Raw genomic sequence first — 20036 nt, forward strand, 5'->3', positions numbered from 1 at the left:
CACTTGGATTTGCAACGTAGTCTCTACATAGCAAGCTTTTTTTATATTAAATTTATCTGTGACAATTCTTTCAATTCTTTATATTAATATTTTTACTTTTTACTTATCTTTATAAAAATTTTGATTGTAATTTACATAAATGTAAATATCGTCAAACATTTTTATTTTTTACATAAGCACTAATAATAGTTATTAAAAATACATTTCAGTATTCATTGCTAGTTCAGAATATAGTGCATATTGCATATACACGGACTTTCAGTACAGAAAACGTGCGCGAATCTATTGAATTGGTAAAGATAATAGAGAACTAAAATAACAAAAAAAAAGAAACGGCTGAAGAACGACTTTATCGCGAAAGTGTAACGATGTTACCGTTACCATTACAGACAGAAAAAAGTACCAATATTGATTACTTCCCAATTCTGGATGTCCTCGGGTTTTCTCTAAAAACCTGCATATTTCTTTCTGCATATATTTCATATAAACGTGTATTCTCAATCATTCTCAATAAACTAATAATATTTTTTAAATGATTTTCTAATAAAATTTTATTTAAAAAACATATTGTCTGCTCATTGGGTTAGATATGTAAAAAAATTTTTGTTTTATTAAACATCTACTTTATGAATATAAAGATGACTGCAGATTAACTGTAAGCCGATTTAATTATAGTTGATTAAATATTAAAAACACTTAAATACTAAACAATTGAATGTTAAAAATTTTAATATACACTGAAAAACATGATTTAATTATGTTAACAAAACGCATATGATTGAGTGTGTTTTGATAAAATAAAATAAAAATTTCTGGGTAGGACTCGAGATTTTATAATGAGAACATTTGAGTAGACTTTATTGTCATCGGTATTTGCTACAAGATTTTTGATTCGTTCAGTGATTTTGAACAGTAATTGAATCTATCAGTTTGTCAATTAATTCAATAAAACTCTTTTCTCACAGTGTGTCACATTAAAACTAAGCAGTCAATTTGTGTCTGAATATTGTGCAAAAATATACATATATATTTTTGTAGTTAATAAATAAATTTTGTTTAAAATATTAAAAAATATGTTTTTCTTCTAATGTAATAATAAATGAAACATTTTTCTTGATTATTCATAAAATTTTATGAGGACAAAGGTACATAAAATTAATGAAGAATGATATTAGCAAGCGGTATAACGCTTGCTTGATACAAATGCCTTGACATTTTGCAGCCCTCTCTTGTTCTTATTAGCTTTAAATCGGGCTCATTAAAATAGTAAGACTTGTACATTTAAAGTAGTACAAATATAAATCTTTCTTACTGATTGACAGAAGATGAACTTTGTGTTTGCGGGAAGACGTTATAATTATCCTTCCTTTTACGACAGCGCAGTTTTTGCGCAAAATTGCTGAAGTTTTCCTTCCGGTTCGATTCCCCCGTGTTCTATTAAAAGTTCCCTAAAGGAGAGAATTTTTTTTTTCTCGAAACTTCGACGATTTCGGTCACTTTTTTGGTTTTACCGCGTGCTTTACTTTGCAGCTAACAGCTTCAATTTCAACTTCCGCACGAAGTCTTTTCGCGATTTCGAATGAGCAGACATTCCATTAGAATATCATAGCATAATTAGAAATGATTATTTCCCCTCTCTTTCCGCGCGTTAGCACTATGATATCGAAACTTAAAAAAGTCACGTTTGGATTTTAATGCGTTCACGTTCACGACACGAATAACGTTGTAGCGCAATAATTAGACGTAATTTATCGCTTTATTCGCGCATTAATTTCACCGTGCAATTAAATTATTCCTTCCCTAATGTAATCGATTATGTAAATAATCATGTATATAAACACGTATAACTGCTTTAATATACAACGACTATCGTCTGCATACAAATTACTAATTATTCGCTCTTTTATTTCGCTAATTACGTTCTCAATAAAGACATGAACTAAAATATTCCAGGTTTAATTTTGCTGTCCCTCAGAATTTTATTGCATGAAGGAAAGAAAATAAATGATGCATATCCTTTCAAATGTGCAATTACATATTAATAGACCGTTTAACCAAAGATTGAACATTAAATATGCAACTTGTTACACGGTCTATTTTTAATCTCTACCTGGGAAGAATCGTGAAAGGACTCCTCCGCTCGGTACATCAAATTGAGCACGTTCCGGGCCACTATCATTTGTCAAACCAGATTTCTTAGCGCGTACTTAGCAACAGTTTGTTTGCAAACTCGAAAATTCACTCCCGTCGCAAGGCAAGAGTTGGATTATACCGATTTTCGTGGGAGGATCGCGTACTCGCGTCGCGGGTGCACCTGCAGGATGACGGATCGGCAAACTTGATCCACAGTTGTCGAGCCGCTCCATTAAAAAAGAAACATCGCGGTGAAAAATGAAAAGGTACGAGAACCGAGTTTAAAGAGGTTTTGGCTATACAATACGAGTTAATATCGAAAATTAAAAACTGAAGGCTTGTCTAGGTTTATTTTTTTTTCCTTATCAAAAATACAAATTTTGTTCGCGAATGTACGAATTTTGGCTCTGAATTAAACTAGTTGCAAAGAAGAAAACAATGAAAAATTTGATTAATAAATAATAGTTTTTGCAGCAAAAATTATTATATTTTGCTGCAGTTTTAAATAATTAACTTTTAATTGAGTAAGTATATTTAAATAAACTTTTACATGAATATTTATTAGATTTCATTAGTATATATAAAAAGTTTGATATAAATAGTAATGCTACTTTCCCAGTACTGCAAAACGCGATTTTATATCCCGGGATAAAAATTTGCATATATAATTATATATAAAATATGTATAATTATATATATTTTGATATATCTGAATATATTTAATATATAATTATATATAAAAATTTTTTTTTTTTTGGGTTAAGAATCAAGAGTAAACCAAAAATTAAATAACTTTTAAACAGTTAAATGAATTGTGCTGAAATTTTCCACAGGTACTCAAACGTAATATTAAAATGTTTCATATAAAATTTTTATATTTTTGATAATGTTTCGAGATATGATCCACACATCCTTATTCGACTGCCCATTAATGGCAGAATGTGTATTTGCCCATAAGCGCAGGTAGTTAAACACACGAAATACAAACACCTGTCCGGCTGCGCAATATAACAACACGGACGGCGTGCAACATTATCCTGTATTCCGGGACAAATAGTGTCTAATATATCCGCGTGTTCCACCGGATTAATTCGCGCGCCCCTTTGCTTCGTTTTTTCTACGTTCCCTACAAATCTACGAATAAATTCACTCGCGGGCCAACGGCAGTAAAAAGGATTGGTAAATGCTTGCGCAATTAAATGTCGGAGCCGTAGAATATTCGGGTAATTTAACGTAGCAGCGGGAGTTTTGGAGACAAGCGGGTATTTCGTAGATTTTCGCTCGCTCGTCTGTTCCTGATCCAAAGCCTGCCAGTTATTTCTATTTCTATTTTATTTGAGAAGAAGCGCACAGAAGTGGGTTCCTCAACTGTATGTAATAAATAGTCGAGGAGGAGTCCTCTTTCACAGCGGAACCGCTTAGAGAGATCTTCCTTCGAATGGTCCCGAAATTCGACGACCTGAACTGACCCAGATAACGATGTCGGTAAACACGTGTATTTATCCATGTAGCGTATACGCAGTCATGTACAGGATGTTTACAGAGTTCCTACTTATTTCGTTAGAATCAGAACATTTTGCATTTCACAGATCTGAGAAATCTGCTAAGTGATTAAATGGTAATTACACATCCGCGCACTGTATCAGATGCCATTGAGTATCGCGGTGGATGGATTTCAATGAAACGTGAATCCGCGCCGGAGGTAGACGTACCGAAACGGGAATTACTTCGGAAATGGGATCCCGACTGATCCTCACTACGTCGACGCACATACCGGACGACGATACATACCGGAGTCTGCTGAAGCTTAACGATGCTTACATTAAACACGCAGGACATGCGATGGAGTCGTCAAATCATCCTGCGCGCGCTTGCATCTGTCAAGCTTCATTTACCAACGCGTTGTTAGTCATCATTAACTTGCGAGGACACCTTGCTACGATGCTCCATGTAATGCATACATCAATTTACATAGGGCGTGAAAATTGAAAAGAGTTGCTGAAACTAAATATCCTCTATTTTGTAGTTGGCATTGATAGGACAACATTAAATTATATGACGAAATCTTGCATAAAAATTATAATTTGCAATCACATATGTGTATTGACAAAAATAGTAAACGTATTGTCCTTTTATAAAATATTGTTAACTGTTTGCGCATATAATTTCAAAATAATATTTCTCAAAACAATGACGATATCGATGTCGATTCATCTTGATGGTATATTTGCAAAATTAAATTTAAAAAGACATTGTTTAATAATTAAAAAAATATTTTAGCAGTATTACATATAAAACTTAATTTAGAAATATATGTAATTAATCCATAAACATGTTTACAAAATGCATAATTAATCCTAAATTATAATGTAGAAATATAATAGCATGAAATGTTACATATTCAGCGTGGTAACATTTTAAATAAAGAATTAAACGGTTGTTTGAATAATTGTAAAATATTTATACCTCAAACTTAGATTTGTTTAATTGTTGACAAATATTTGGAAATTTATTTCGATAAAATTCCTCACTGCAAAATTTTCGTCAATTCGTAATGCCATTATTGTGCACGCAATGTACTTATTGAGGAAGTAGGCAATATAAAATAATGAATTAAAAATTGTACTGTAGAAGAAAGTCGTTATTTCTATTAGCCTAATACAAGAAGAATGTACAAATAAAAGCAAATATAAAGAGGACCAACAATTCCACTTGTTACAATGGTGACCCTTTACATTCGAACAAGGAGAAACTTTTGAAAGCTGCTAAATGCGTTTTCTAATAATACAATGATCTTGGTTAAGTATACATAAAATATAAATAATCTACATTATAATATAAACTATATGAACTACATGTTTTACATGTCACTTAGGTACAATAGTCCATGAATCAAAAAATTCAGAAATAATGAAAATTATATTCGATTTTTTATTTTTAATAAAATATACACTCTTACTTTATCATATGTATTAACATCTTTTAATTTATTTACTTTTTTTATATTGCGTTCTAATCTGTAATGATTTACTTGTATTGTTTAAATGAAAAAACAAATGTAAATTAAAGAGTATATAAGAATAATCCATATAGACACAATCATATAATTGATTGCGCAATTCTATAACAATCCTGTAGTAAATATATTTGTGCCTTTGTAAAACTTCCAGTAAATTCCTTTTATGGAAATGATTGTTTGTATTGAGATCTGAACGTGCAAATCACTGAACTGTGCAACCAGCCAATTTTTTCGTTTTTTAACATTTATTTTTATAAATTTATAAATGTATATTTTTTTAGCGTTAGATGTTAATAAAAATGACTGGCTTTTTTCTGCAGAATAATATTTAATTTATTTCGTTCCATCTATTTTATTTTTATTAAAAAAGCTATTTAGTTTCAGCAATTTCACGATTGTCACCCTGTATACTTCCAAACTCGTGGCTCTCTCTCTCTCTCTCTTTCTCGCCGTGATTAAACTCACTTCCCGTGACATGAGAGCGGTGCTACTACCTCTGACATTTATATAGGTGAATCTTTCGCCCCAACGGAGAGAAGGAATATTCATGTACACGAGACGTTGCAAATTTCCGATAAAATTTATGAAATTTACATTTGAAATTGTGAAAAATGTATTGTAGCCGATAGCATTATCGAGCATCGATGTGATCACGATGTTATATAAATTATAGGACTTTCCGTTAGACTTATCGTTTCTCTTTTCTATGTATGTGTGTAACTTTTGAATTTATATTTATTTATAAATAAATGACTTCCCGTGTGTGCTTTTTTTCGGATGGCTGTCATTTATCTTTCACATCAACGTTTTAAAACGTGATCAAATTCTTTATATATTCGCGTAATTTTATATCTTCTAAACTAAAAGAGTATACTGCTACTCACAATTAATTATAATTACGAAAATTAATATTTTCATAGAAAGACTGATATATTTAATATTAGGTTGATACTCAACGATAACATGCAAACTTTGAAAAGTTATTTTAACGTAAGGATCCAACTCAAAAATTGCTTTTCTGATCAAATACTATTTCAGATTTTCATAGATATTTACGATAATTAATGTTTGTAACTGTTACGGCTTTAACAGCAATTGTAAGCTGCCGCGTCTGCTTCAAATTTTCTATGTTTTTCATGTTTTGTATATGTAATAACACTCTCGTATTATTTTTCGAGTTTTTGCGTTATTCTGCCAGCCAATGTTCTGTACTGTTTTACTGTCTTTCATTATGAATGGAATTTTTACAGACACTGCGTATCTCTCTAGAAGTTATGCATGATCTGCCATACGTAATGGTACATATAGTTCGTGCATTTCAGTCGTAATTTTGCAGCCCTGAGATGAAGAAGTAAAAACCCATTACCTGTTTTGATAATTCGCATTTGCAGAGAGGGACGCTGGGAATTTGAGAAAAATCAATAAAATTAAGAATAGTATTCGTTTTTTATTTCTTAGGTCAGGAATGCGCAAAAACCTAGATGTAGACTGTATGAACACATGAAACTTAATATTGCTGCGCTCAGTAGGACACCGCAAGTTTGAAAAATTACGAAAACCACGGCGGATTCCGTCGGACATTTTGGAGAAATATCGATATCATTAGAGAAAAAATAAGCCACGGAATGAGCCTCTTTACGAAATGGGACTCATCGCGTAAAAAAATAAGTACCGTACGTAAACCTTTGTAGATAAATTTGACTCTGTCAACGAAACGTTACGAGCGATTGCTTTTCGACGAGTTTTCACGTATGGAAAGAACGATTTTGCCAAAGTATCTAAACATTCAGCTGGATAAGGACCTGAGAATAATTTTATTGGACCATCAAAATAATTATGACGGATGTTCAAACGTGATGAGCAGAGCTGTAAAAAACTTTTAACATTCTAGCAATCAGTTTGGGAGTCCAACAATAATTATTTTGATGGCCGAACAAAATTATTTTCAGATCTGTATCCAACTAAACTTTTAAATACTTTAGCAAAATTACTCTTTCCGTGTAATAATTAATTTTCACATGCGCAAATGTAAATCTGAAAAATTATGTGGAACCAATGCGTGAATTTTCCGCCGCGTTTGACTACGGAAAATTGATGTGTGCATGGACGTTAAGACAATGACACGATTTTTGATTAATTTTTTACGATCTTACGACATTATGGCACTAATCGTGGCTCGTTGAGAGCAGGCACGACGTTCGATTAAAAAAAAATAATAATAATAAATTTGGGCGCGTCTGCGTCCAAAACGAGCCACGTTATCTGTCACGTTTTTATCTACAAATTTTCAGTATTGATTCAAATGCATTATCTACTAGAGCTGTGCGAAATAGTACTTGATTCCGAAATCGATACGTGAGATCGGTCCAAATAATCGTTACGTCGCGACGCGTCGGAACAATTGATTTCAAAATATCGTTTAACCGTACGCGTCAAGACTACGATTTCGAACGCAAAGTCGGGTCGCGCAGCATTGTGCATTGAATACGTGGGAATATATGGGTTGAATACATTCTCAGACTTCGATATCGATTTTCCGACATTACGTACGGAATAATAACACCTATTTCGAAGCTGCGATTGAACTTGAACCGATTTCACGTTTCGCCGAGGCGAATACTGTCTCGCGCGTAGCCTTATTATCTACGACGATCGACATATTCAATGTTACATGCGGTGACGTGTTTCTTTCTCTTTACATTACGGGAGTATCATGACCTTCGTACACGCTACTATTTACAAATCGTCGTGCTATCTAGGGACTGACAACGGGCAATCGCCGAGAGAATAAGTAATAACATCTCGTATCTATCGTTGAATTTGGGGCGGACAAAAATATTGATCGAGTTGTGTCGCTTTAGAAACGGTTGTAATACAGAGTGATAATGGAGAAATTGCTGAAATTAAATCGTTATTTTGTAATGTATTTGAGAGAGTGAATGAAATAAATTAAACACTATATACTCTAAAAGAAATGCCTTACTTTTGTTAGAATATAATACAAAAGAAAAATTATACATCGCATCTCTGCAAGAAAAGTGACAAATCAAAAATAGACTTTGATTGGGAGAAAAAAGGAAATTGCTTATTTTAAAATTAATTATCTACGGTAGTATTAAACAAAAGTTAAATAATTTACAAATTGCTTATTTCAAATTCTCTAAAAATAAATATTAATATAGATATATTAATTTTATTATAATGTTATGTTAGACCTCTAAAAACTATCCCTTTCGATTTGTGTCACTCTGGTTTTTTTGTATTTTATTTTAATTCGGATCGTTTTTCCTGATTAAAGGCTAATGCATTTAAAATACAATCCACACATAATACCTACGAAATTTGAAAATTTTCGACTCGTGTGTCATTTTTCCTGCAGGAGTACAATATGTAAACTTATAAAAAAAAATATTATAAAAAAGCACCAAGAATTCAGATAATCGCAGTAACCGAGATGTGTTTTCAAAGACAATTAAATACATTTTTTAACATTAATAATTGTAATTATGTCTTTCCAAAAAATTCCAGGTAAATATTTATTGAAATTCTTTATATCATCAATTGAAATCTCCTGTTAAAAATTTTTATATTTATTTTTATATGTTTATTAAATATTTTTTACATTATGTGCTAATAAAAATGACGAGTTTCCTCTGCATTTAATTAATTCCCTTTCACCCATTCGTTACGAAATAACAGTTATTTAGTTTTAGCAATTTCTCGATTGTCGTCCTATGATTTGCGCACATTGAGGGAATCTAACATCGACGGTATGCTCAAAAAACATTTATCACATATTTCGCCATAGATATATCTCGACATCGAGCGTGCGTTATTCTCTCGCGCTCTTTTCGCTGTCTACACATAAATCTAAGGTTTGGTACTTATATTTGGGTCTACACTGGCCGCTTGAATCAGGAGTTCGTCGTCGACGTACACACATCTTATATACGTCGTACAGCAGCACCAATCGTTACAGGCAGCACCAATCGCTAATAAACCTAACAATGCAATTAAGAAACTTCGTTACAGCCAGAGTTCGCTGTTCTGCTGCGTTTTTGATTGATGTCAAAAACGTGTACAAATTAACGGGAATACCAAGTTACGTATTTACAAAAAGACATCTGACAGATTTATATAACATAAACAATAAATTTTCAACTTAACATTATAATATCAGATACGAATACAGCCTTTTCGCGTGCAGCTGATTAAATCCCGATTTACGTAATTAATTTAAGTAACTTTTATTAAAGCACATTAATCAATATTAAAATAATCTTTAAAATGTAATATATCTATTTAAAATAGAGAGAACTTATTTACGTAAATTTAACTTGGACTATGAATGCAACTATAAAAAAAGGAAACAATTATACAAATATTCGAGATATGCGCATCTTTTCGGTGTCAATTTGTATAGTCGACTTCGACTAATCATTTAATTAGTTATTTATCTAAATATCTAGTTACTGCTTGTGCGCACTGTGAGTAGTTCATAATGTAGGAACCGTTCGAGATCGGTGGTTAAAACTTGCCTCGAGGTGACTAAATTGTAATTTTACGTGTGTGTGTTTACATTTCGTGCGTTTCAAATATATATTTTGCGCTTCGCTTTCGTTTTTTTCGGTGCCTCTGTCTTTTCTCTGGACCAAATTTGTCCAAGTTTGAGCTACGTTTGAGCTAGACTAGTGTTCAAACCGCAAGTCGTTGTTTTCGAATTGACACTAGCCGAAGTGAACATGATTACGTCGTGTACGACGATACGTGCTGTGCACAAACAATTGATTCATTTTAAGAACAATTCAATTAAAAAGAACAAATATAATAGGAATTACTTGAAACAGGTACTTGCTGTATATAATACTATTATTCAGTGGAATCAGAAGTTCGTTTGGTTTCTTGAATGAAAATCAAAAGCAAAATAACAAATAAGTAAATGCTTCGCAACAGTTTTTCCAATGTTGAGCTTCTCTGTATGGTGATCCATTTCTCGTAAACGAAATTTGATAAACCATTTCTAACACATAATTCGATTACGACATCCTCTCTCCGTATATATATATTTTTAAGTTTACCGTGTATTGTCTTTACGATAGGAATAAAAAAAGTACATACAGATAAAACACATTATTTCCATTTTTAAACTGCTGCCAAAAGAATCGTATTGAATTGTTTGCAATTTATCTAATGTGCGTTGAAATGTCATTCTTTTTTTTTTATTTAGAATTAATAGATAGAAGAACATCGGAGTGCACAATTTAGTGACAAAACCGAACGAACTTATGGTTCCAATATAAATTATATTCGAAAATACTTCACTGAGCTTCTTCTTGACTAGATTCTGCGAACATCGACGAAACGACTTATTAAATAACAAAATTCGTGTGCACTCAAAGACCCTTAAATATTTCTTAAACTCACGTGATGTTATTGCGTGAGCAATATTCTTTGTATGCTCCATAAATATTACGTAGCTCAAAAATAAATGCACTTTGTGTGTTTCGCAAAATATATAAATACATACATTTTTTTTTAACAAAAATATAAATGCAAGTTATTTTTTAAATATACAATAACTCTTGTGCTAATTACATCCAAGAACCTCATCAATCCTATTACAAATCCTGCACTCTGCCAATTTTACAAGTGGGAGTACACAAATGTGTAAGTATAATATATAGGAAATTATATACTATTGTATATAATTATTGTCGCGGAAAAGTAAAATTTTTACACGTAATCTGAATGCACATGAATTTTTTTGTCTACAACGTATACAATGATAAGATCCCCTCGCAGAATTCGCAAGAAAGAACACTAATAATTAAATACTGAACAGTAATTCTCACTCTACAAAAAGCAACTACACGACTACGAACCTTCTTTTTCTCTTCGACAAAAGCTCACAAATTGCTTTACTAAGCAATACATAATTTACAACATTCGATTGTAGACGTCACTGTTTTTTTTTTTTTTTTTTAATCCTAGAACATTATCGTACATAAATTTGATGTGTAGCTTGCAGACTGAATTTGATAACATGCTTTTATTCTTTCTTTCCTCTTTAATAAATAATAAGGTTATTTGGGTTTATAAAAGTCTAGATTATAAATATCAGTAAATATTATAAATATTATAAACATCATTAAATTATAACATTATATTACAAATAAATATATTATTCAATGACGTTAGCGTTCTAGGATTAAGTTACGCGCAAACCTTGCAGTTCATTTTCTCTCATTTACCAGATTGTAATTATTTATCTAGCATGTTTTAAATATCTCTCCACCGATTGTCCTTCCAACTACCGTTCTCGAGATAAATTTGTAAATGATTCCCAACAAAGTTTTTGGTATGATTTTACTTTTTAACGTTATAATTACTGACATAATTAAGTTTCACTTTAAATTTGTATAAAATAAAAAATTTGATTTAATCAAAATCAAATTAATTGAAGAAAATGACATTTTATTATTTATTTATAGTCAAAGACTAATTTAATTAGATATGCTTAATTTTTATTACTAATTAACATCATAATTTTCAATGCTGATTAATGCTTTTTTTTAAATCACTACTTTCGTAATTGGTCCTTTAGTACATGTAGTTCGAAGATCATCCGGTGATCATTCTGAGTCATCCCATACACACATACTAACCCGTATACTCCCATTGCACATTTAATAGCAAACGTGATCCTAATTCTTCTTTTCGAATGCATTTTGTATGTACTTTTTAAATTACCCATGCAACTTAGGATTATAGGCAGTTCACTACTAAATATGCAGTAAGAATCGGACCCTCTGGGACAAACGCATATTGCACTTTATTCTCGTGATACGTATTGCATTATTTTACGGTGCCTTTCGTACGCCTACTGGAATTTTTCCTCAATTTCTATGTACATCGCAAAATTTTAAATGAATTCCGCTATGATAATAAGTAAAATGACCTCTCACTCTAAATCTGAATCAGTGAAATCTTACTAATTTGCAGTGTTATAATTATAATTGTAATTATCAGTCACTGTTTTTCAATGATTCCGAGGGGATACTCTCATTGATCGAAATCAGTCTATTATCACTGAAAGAAAACCATATATCACTAATTGATATAGTTACAGTAGTAGTAGTAGTAATAGTAGTAGTAGTAGCAAATAGCAGTAATAATAGTATAGTAATGGAAGCGGGTAGAACTACATCAGTTCCCAGACGTCACCTAGATATAAATAATTTCTGTGACTCCCGCTAAGTTTTCTTCCTAAACCATTGCGATTCATCACACGAACCGGAAATCCAAAGGTTGTCAAAGAAGAATATGCTTATCAGAAGAATACGTTTATGCTTAATCCAAACCTTGATAGGAGCCCTGGGTTTAACAGACCTCCTAGGTTTCTTTTAAGCTTGACATAGACCTAAGTTCTTAGGCTTGAACAGCCCTAGCTTCTTAGATCTTAATACAGCTCTAGTCCCTTAGGCCAGGTACATTCCCAGGTCTCCAGGTTCTAACGCAGTCTTGAAAAATATATATACGACAATCGAATCCGGGGCTTGTTGAGTCGACCGTTTTCACACGGAGCCACGCGTCATCGAATCGTTAATATAATTATAAATATAGCACTGAAATCAGACTAGTCACTGTCTTCCGGTGAATAATACACTGATTCCGATTTAGAGAGCAGGAGTTTGTCGTGATTATCCTCATAAAATCATTTCTCGCCTCGATTCTCTGTTTAGCGTCCGAAAAAAGAGTGTATAGAAACATTGTTTTGGAAGATTCGACAATTAGGCACACAGATTGCCCTCCTTGAAAAAATTCGCGTGCGATCCTCCTCGCAAACTAGCATTCTCATTTAGACCTTGAAAGATTTCTCTGCCTCGCCGTTTATCCATTTATCTCGATTGCCGATCAAGCGAAAACCATTTCGTATTTCATTTACGCAACGACGCGAAGCTTCGTATCCGAGTCGTAACTTTTCGAGTGCCCCTGAAAGCAGTCGAGTGATGAAAAATCGCGTGATGCCTTCGCCGGCGAGGATCTTATTAATACCTTCTCCAGAGCGGCTCGAGCGTTCGCGAAACGAGATCGTGCGAGATCGGAACTTTTCGTTCTCGTCGGAACTTTGCGATCGATCTAGCATCTTCGATCGGTCGCGATCCGCTTCGAGCAACCCACTTAGATGCTTAATATACGTTTCTCTGAAACTTCCGGCTGCCTGTCAGTTAGACTCAAACAATGTTCTGTTTTGGAAGAATCGGAATCGTTTGTAGAAATTGAGCAACGTGTCGTGGGCGGACGCACGCACGCACGGAACTCCCCGTGGCCGCCGGAAGAGCCCTTTAAACGTATTCCCGGGGCGATTTTGCCTCTTCAGGTGTTTTGTAAATGTCCGAGGTCGTGTTCCCTCCATGAAGTGGTCGTGCACACGCCGTCCCCTCGCCACCACTCGTTCACGTCCTTGTAATACTTTGGCGGACGGTCGTCGTGCAGCATGGCACACACCCGACACCAGAAGTACGTGTTGATGAACTCGCCGGTGCCCTTCCAGCGAAAGTACGAGTTGTACAACTCGTCGTCGCGATCCAGCCGATGCAGATACTCGGCGAGCTCCTTCGGCGACTCGAATTCGTCCACGTGAATGTAGGAGCGATATGGCGCGCTGTGCGCGTAATCTGTCGGATGGGCGCCCATCACGATGGGCAAAACGTTGTGCCTGCACATTCGAGGAAAAAACATCCATGATTAGACAAGAAATGATAATTACTTACAGTTGCAAGAGAAGAAAAGCGATTGTATTACGTTGCACGTTTCACGTCGCTCGCGAATTGATGCGATCATATTTAGTTTGGGATTTTATAGCGATTTTGGCTAGGATACACCGGTTGCACGTTTCAGGTGTCGGTGCAACTTTTGTGTTTGGCTAGTCAAATAATGCAGTTCTTCAATGGTACCGTGTGTTGGTCTGGGCTCGATACACCTCATAAGTGCATATTGAGTGTATATACACAAAGCGGACCTGAGAAAATAGTCAGAGCCAGTTTGTGTGCCACCGGTAAAGTGGCACACCGGTGCGCCCCAGCCGAAATCGCTATTAAGTAATATTACGCGAGCAACACGCGTTTCTATCGCATTACGCGAGTGGGGAAGAGCAAGTAACGCGAGTTGGCACACGACCGCATTATCCGAGATACCGCGCAAGCTGGCAAAGGTTACCGACCTCTGGGTGAAATGATCGCGCATATTAGGTCGGTCAACTTACATTCGCTGTTGGCATCTGAAACACCGCGGTTCTCTGCATGGATTGCGTGGGCTAAGGAGAGAATGAGAGTGAGAGGATAAGACGGTGAGAAAGGGAGGGACAGGAGGGAAAGAGGGAAAGCAATAAATATCACCGCACATACCCGAGTCCGTTAACGAAGAACTTCTCCGTGATGTAGTCTTTGCAGTTGGAATTCTCGAACGCGAGATAGAACTTGTAGTCCTCATCGAGCATGTCGAAGCATGTTTGCGACTGGGACCGCGGACAGCGTAGGCTGCCGCACGCACCGTAAATGTCTACTTGGATGTATTTCGAGAGTTCCCTGGCATAATGCATGCGCTGATTTCGGGGATGGCAGTTGGAAACGAACCAGGCGACCTGATTAAACAGCAATGCAGAAGAGGGCGAGTGTCACGTGTGTAGTGTTTACTCTGTGCTCGGCAAGAACAAGAATAGAGTGCTCGAGCAGCGACGCGACCGAAAAGTACAAGCGTTTACGAAAATGTAATATAATACACGCAATTGAAGAAAGTGTTTTTAAGAAATTCTTATACCTTTCATCTTTATGCACTTTACTTTGGTGCACTTGATTTCTGTTTAAATATGAATTAAATTTCTGAAAATGTTTTTATTTCTCGAGGAAAATTAATACGATAATATTGATCACATTGAAAAATAAATACTTTTATTTTGTTATTAAATAAATATTATTTTTGCTTATATATTTTTCAAATATTAATCAAAATTTAAATTTCTCGAAACTATTAACTTTATATAAAATATGTGTCTATAAAGTTATTATTAGACAAATTTTTTAAATAGAAATTCATTCAAGATAAAATACATAAAAACAAAAGATGTAAGAACGAAATTTCTTATCAAAATTTTGTTCAATTATGTTCGTTTTTACATTTTCGTATGCTTTTTAATATTACATAAATTAAAGTTATTTCTTTGAAAAATATATATAATTCCAAATACAAACTTGTCTCTGCTCAGAACTTATCTTTGAATTTACAAACAAACTAAAATATTTATTCAAATTTTTTAAGATGAATTGTTTTACCTTTTTCGTTTTGTTTGCTGCGTAATTAAACGTTTGTGGAATCTGTGTAACACTGGAATCATAATATTGCCACCTTTCATAAGGTGCCACTATGTCGCTGTCACGCCGATATGTGGCAGTCCAATTGACAAAGGCGTTCTTTACGCTTTGCGTGTGATAAGGACATTCTAAAAAATACAGCATCCACACCTGCCAAAAATTGCATAATTTTCATTAGAAAACCAATAAATCCTCATTTACATTAAGCATAATACATTAGAAAAAAATGTAATGTCGTTAGCAAAAGTTGTTTAGTCGAAACATTTTTTTAATATCAAAATATTTTATTTTATATAACAAAAAATTTAATTGCAAAGTATATTTAAATAAATATTTATTTATATTAACTAAATAATTTGTTTACATTAATTAACGGTTTGTAAAACTGCACAGTAATTAAATTGTTTGTATCGAGCAAAATTATTTAGTTCATATAAACAAATAATTTTTTATTTACATGTATTTCGCAGAATCAACTAAATTTGTTGTCATATAAAATATTTGTTATACAAAACATTTAGTTGCTGTTAAAAAATCAAGTAAAGAGCTTTTGCCAAAGTTTGACGGCGCGTCAATTGCCGAGTAAAGGCGGCATAATTTTTTCGGGTCACAAAAATTAATATTACTTGTCGACGCATCCGATACCTGATTGTAAGACCTTCGTCCCACGTGCGTGATGTAATCCTTAAATAGAATGAGATCGGCGTCGTCCGGATTGTCGCGAACGATCGTGCAAGTATTCACGGGACAGCGTTGCTGGAAGAATATGTCAGGACCGACTTTGGCTTCGGCCATCCCGTGAGGAATCATTATCTTCTTCAATGAAAGTTCACCGCCTGTTCTATTGTAATCAGGTGGCACGAACATTAGCTGCAAAATTATTTATGATATTAGCATACTACGTTTACTGTGTAGAATCGCTCAATCGAATCGCTCGATCGATTAAATTATAGAAAGAGCCATCTCTTTTTCGTAATTATTATTTATACTAATTGTATAAATAAATACGAACTGTATTTACCTATAATTATATTTTTTAACTTTTAATATTCAACCTATAACCACGGTAATTAATCCTGTCCTTCCGAAAAATTTCCAAACTGAGAAATCATCATTGTTCTACATACTCGCAATTCATGATTATGGTAATGTAACGACTAGAGCTTATCGTTACATTAATCATGAACTATAAGTATGTAGAAAGATAGCGATTTCTCAGTTTGAAAAATTTTCCAAGGACAGAATCAATTACCGTGGGTGTAAGTTGCCCGATATACATTATTTGATATCACTACGAAAATTATTATATAAAAGCCGACGTAAAACTCCTACATTCTTTTGTAAGTTGAATATTTTTTATGAAGTTAACATTCGTCATTGTCAATTATAAAAGTGATAAAATCACGGAAATTTCAATTTTCTCAATATTTTGCTGAGAAATAAAAAAATGAGTGATGTATAACAATTCAGTGACATAATAATCAGAACGCGTCATAATTTAATAAAATTAAATAAAAATTATTTAACGCAATAACATTTTGTTACTTTGACGGTTTTGTCAAAGAAAATTAAGTTTATATTGATTAAAATAGCAGTATATTTAAAATTTATAGAAAATGCTTGATTTATATGTGACTTACATGTAAAATTAAATTTACATAATTAATAATTAACAATATAGCTAATCATATATATATATACACATATATAAATACATATATACACATTCCTATTTATATTTATATTTATTAAATCTTAAATATACGTAATTTCACAAATTCTTGTACAATTGCCAGAATTACCTGATTAGTCACACGATCATCGTAAGCATCTTCCTCCGGCCACAATTGAGCCAATCTTCGACCAGTACTGCGAGTTCTTATCGCTGGATAAGGTCTTCTGGTTCCTCCTTTCATATACCAAGGCCTTTTTGATGGATCCAGATCTATCGAGTTTTCGCCCAAACTCGCGGTTCCATTTGTATTCAATGCCTTCGAATGAAAAAAACAATGTATAAATGAACGAAAAATAATCTTTATATGAAATTGTCATTCCTTGCTGCAACTAAAAAGACAGTACCGTGAACTATAGACTGTTCTTATACTACAAGTTTATAAATAATATCCCATTCAAAATATTTTATAGTGAATGTAGTATTGATGATGATATTTACGATAGTGAATCGATTACTTTTCTGTCATCTAAAATACTTAAATAATCGCATGTAGTTTGAGTCTTGCTGAAATTAATCCAAAGTTAGATATAATTCTTTAATAAGTTCTATTATATTACTTGTCAAATTTAGTTCATCGGTTTAAGTTTTTCTTAATACATGTCGTTCTATATATTGTTTCTATCAGCAAATATAAAAATTCATGCGATTAATTAAGTGATAATTTTTAAGTTTCTAAGCTTAATATTAGGAATGGGCAAACACAAAAGTTTTTTATCTTGATGTATGAATTTATATGAACAATATATGAGTGAAAGAAAATGTCAATACAAAACTTTCTTGTCTCAAATATAAATAATTAGAAAAAGTAAGTTAAAAATACTATACAGGCAACTAGACTATTAAGCCATTCTAACGCATACCATGATACAGGAATCTCTAACTGAGATCACGATTTGAAACATTAATTATCCGTATAATTTTGCTATTACTCCAGCGTCAAGTATCTAGCAAAATAAATATTAAACAAACTATAATGATATTTCAAATAATATTTGTTGAATTTTACAACATGTCTAATAACTGCGTCTGAAACGTTGAAACTTAAAATAAATATATTTTTATTTAAAATTACGAAATTTGCGATCGCTGTGAAGCTCATAAAAACTATTATTTATTATTTTGTTCGGAACATAAGAATCCTCTTCGTTGTATATTTGGCCATAAATGATAGCATTAGTGCTTTAAAAGCCCAGTCGAAAAAGAGGAAGCCACTAAGTTCGAAAAGCAAGCATACGCACCGTATTTTTTTTTTAAGGCGCAAAAACAAGCAAAACGACACACGGAAAAAGTAACAATATCAAACAAGATTTCGTGGGAATAATCCGTAATAATATGTGTTCATACATTTATAAATTATTTAATTGTATTTTGATCATGGGAATTTTTTAATCAACACATAATCAAAGAATGCGAAAAACTTGTATAGGAATTTGTTTTCTTTTCGGAATGTTTTTTCCGTGTACATGTCGTTTTAGAATTAATCGACACTACAATTGACCGTACCTCGGACGAAAGTCTTTTCTTCACTCGCTCCCGAGTGCGTAATACTCGCATCGTCGGCTTCTTCGATTTCAAAGGCCAATCGGGTTTCATCTGCGAGCGAAATTAATTTTTATACTTTTAGCCATGATTCATTTTCCAGCCATTTATACCGCTTGGTACACCTCCTTTTCTCTCTCCCATTGCATCAAAAGATGCAGTAAATACAAGTATATCTAGTGTCGAACGATCGCAGTAGATTACAATAATTAAAAAAAAATTCTATTTGCCTTTATATAATCACAAATATTACGATAATAAAAAATACACTGATTAATTGTACTTTTATCTAATTTTTAGATTGACAAACATGATTAGATATTAAATACAATCAACGAATATCATGTCTGTACGATATCGAGGTAATATTTAATGACTTACTCTTATCCTCTCAGTTTTCATCCAAAACAATATCGATCTGCAATTACACCTGATGCTGCAGAAATAACTGCAGTTATAAATAAACGAACTATGAACTACATAGAGGAATATTTTCTATCTCTCATAGAAAAAATTACAATATACATGGAATATATGGTAATAAACAAGCCGTATTTTTATTAATTACTTTTCTTATTTTTACTATTTTACTTATTAATTTATTTTTATTATTAAATCACAATTTTATTCAAAAACATTGTGTTTTGTTATTTAAAAAAAAACTGCTTTTTTTAATTTTCAAGAAGAAATGCTGCAATCGTTATAAATATATTATTTAAAATAGAAACAAATGTCACATAAAATGAAAAGAACTTTCCATTAATCTGAATATCTGCCTTTAACATAGTTACATATTCTTTTACATTTCAGGTTAAAATTACAATATTAGCACAACAATTTTTTGATAAGAATGTGACTAATTAAACGTTTTACAAGTTTCTATATTTATAAAAATTTTATCCACAAAAATTTTTAATTTTTAAAATTTACAACGTTTGATTGTTAATGTTCGCAAGAACGCTTTTATTTTTAAAAAATATCCTTTGGTTGCTTTTGAGATAAACAAAGACTGAAAACAAATATTTTTTGTTCTAATTTTTATTAATAAGATGTAATTGATATATATATATATATATATATATATATATATATATATATATATATATATATATGTATATATATATATAATAATGTTACTATTATATTCCAAACTTACAAAACAGATTGTTGTAAAAAAAACGATTATTTTTTATGCCATTTATTATAGAATTTTCTCTATGTGCATGATTAGATAATAAAT

The 20036-nt window shown here is 32.5% G+C and overlaps 1 protein-coding gene across 4 annotated transcripts in view; it reads right to left on the reverse strand.

The window, feature by feature from the left end:
* Positions 1-6579: 6579 nt before the first annotated feature.
* The window catches only part of LOC105194752 (glycoprotein 3-alpha-L-fucosyltransferase A), a 36783-nt gene continuing 23326 nt past the window's right edge, over positions 6580-20036 (reverse strand). For 2 of the 4 annotated variants that reach the window (XM_026131308.2, XM_039445987.1), the window contains exons 3-8: positions 18761-18850; positions 17325-17513; positions 16168-16392; positions 15484-15672; positions 14560-14795; positions 13529-13871 (exon numbers count right to left, since the gene is read on the reverse strand). In XM_026131308.2, the coding sequence (XP_025987093.1) occupies positions 13529-13871; positions 14560-14795; positions 15484-15672; positions 16168-16392; positions 17325-17513; positions 18761-18850 (1272 nt within the window). Of the gene's footprint in view, positions 13872-14559; positions 14796-15483; positions 15673-16167; positions 16393-17324; positions 17514-18760; positions 18851-20036 lie in introns of all 4 variants that reach the window. The other 2 variants (XM_039445991.1, XM_039445999.1) reach the window with 2 other exon arrangements.

This window comes from Solenopsis invicta, chromosome 1, assembly GCF_016802725.1.
Source record: "Solenopsis invicta isolate M01_SB chromosome 1, UNIL_Sinv_3.0, whole genome shotgun sequence".
Classification (NCBI taxonomy): Eukaryota; Metazoa; Arthropoda; class Insecta; order Hymenoptera; family Formicidae; genus Solenopsis; species Solenopsis invicta.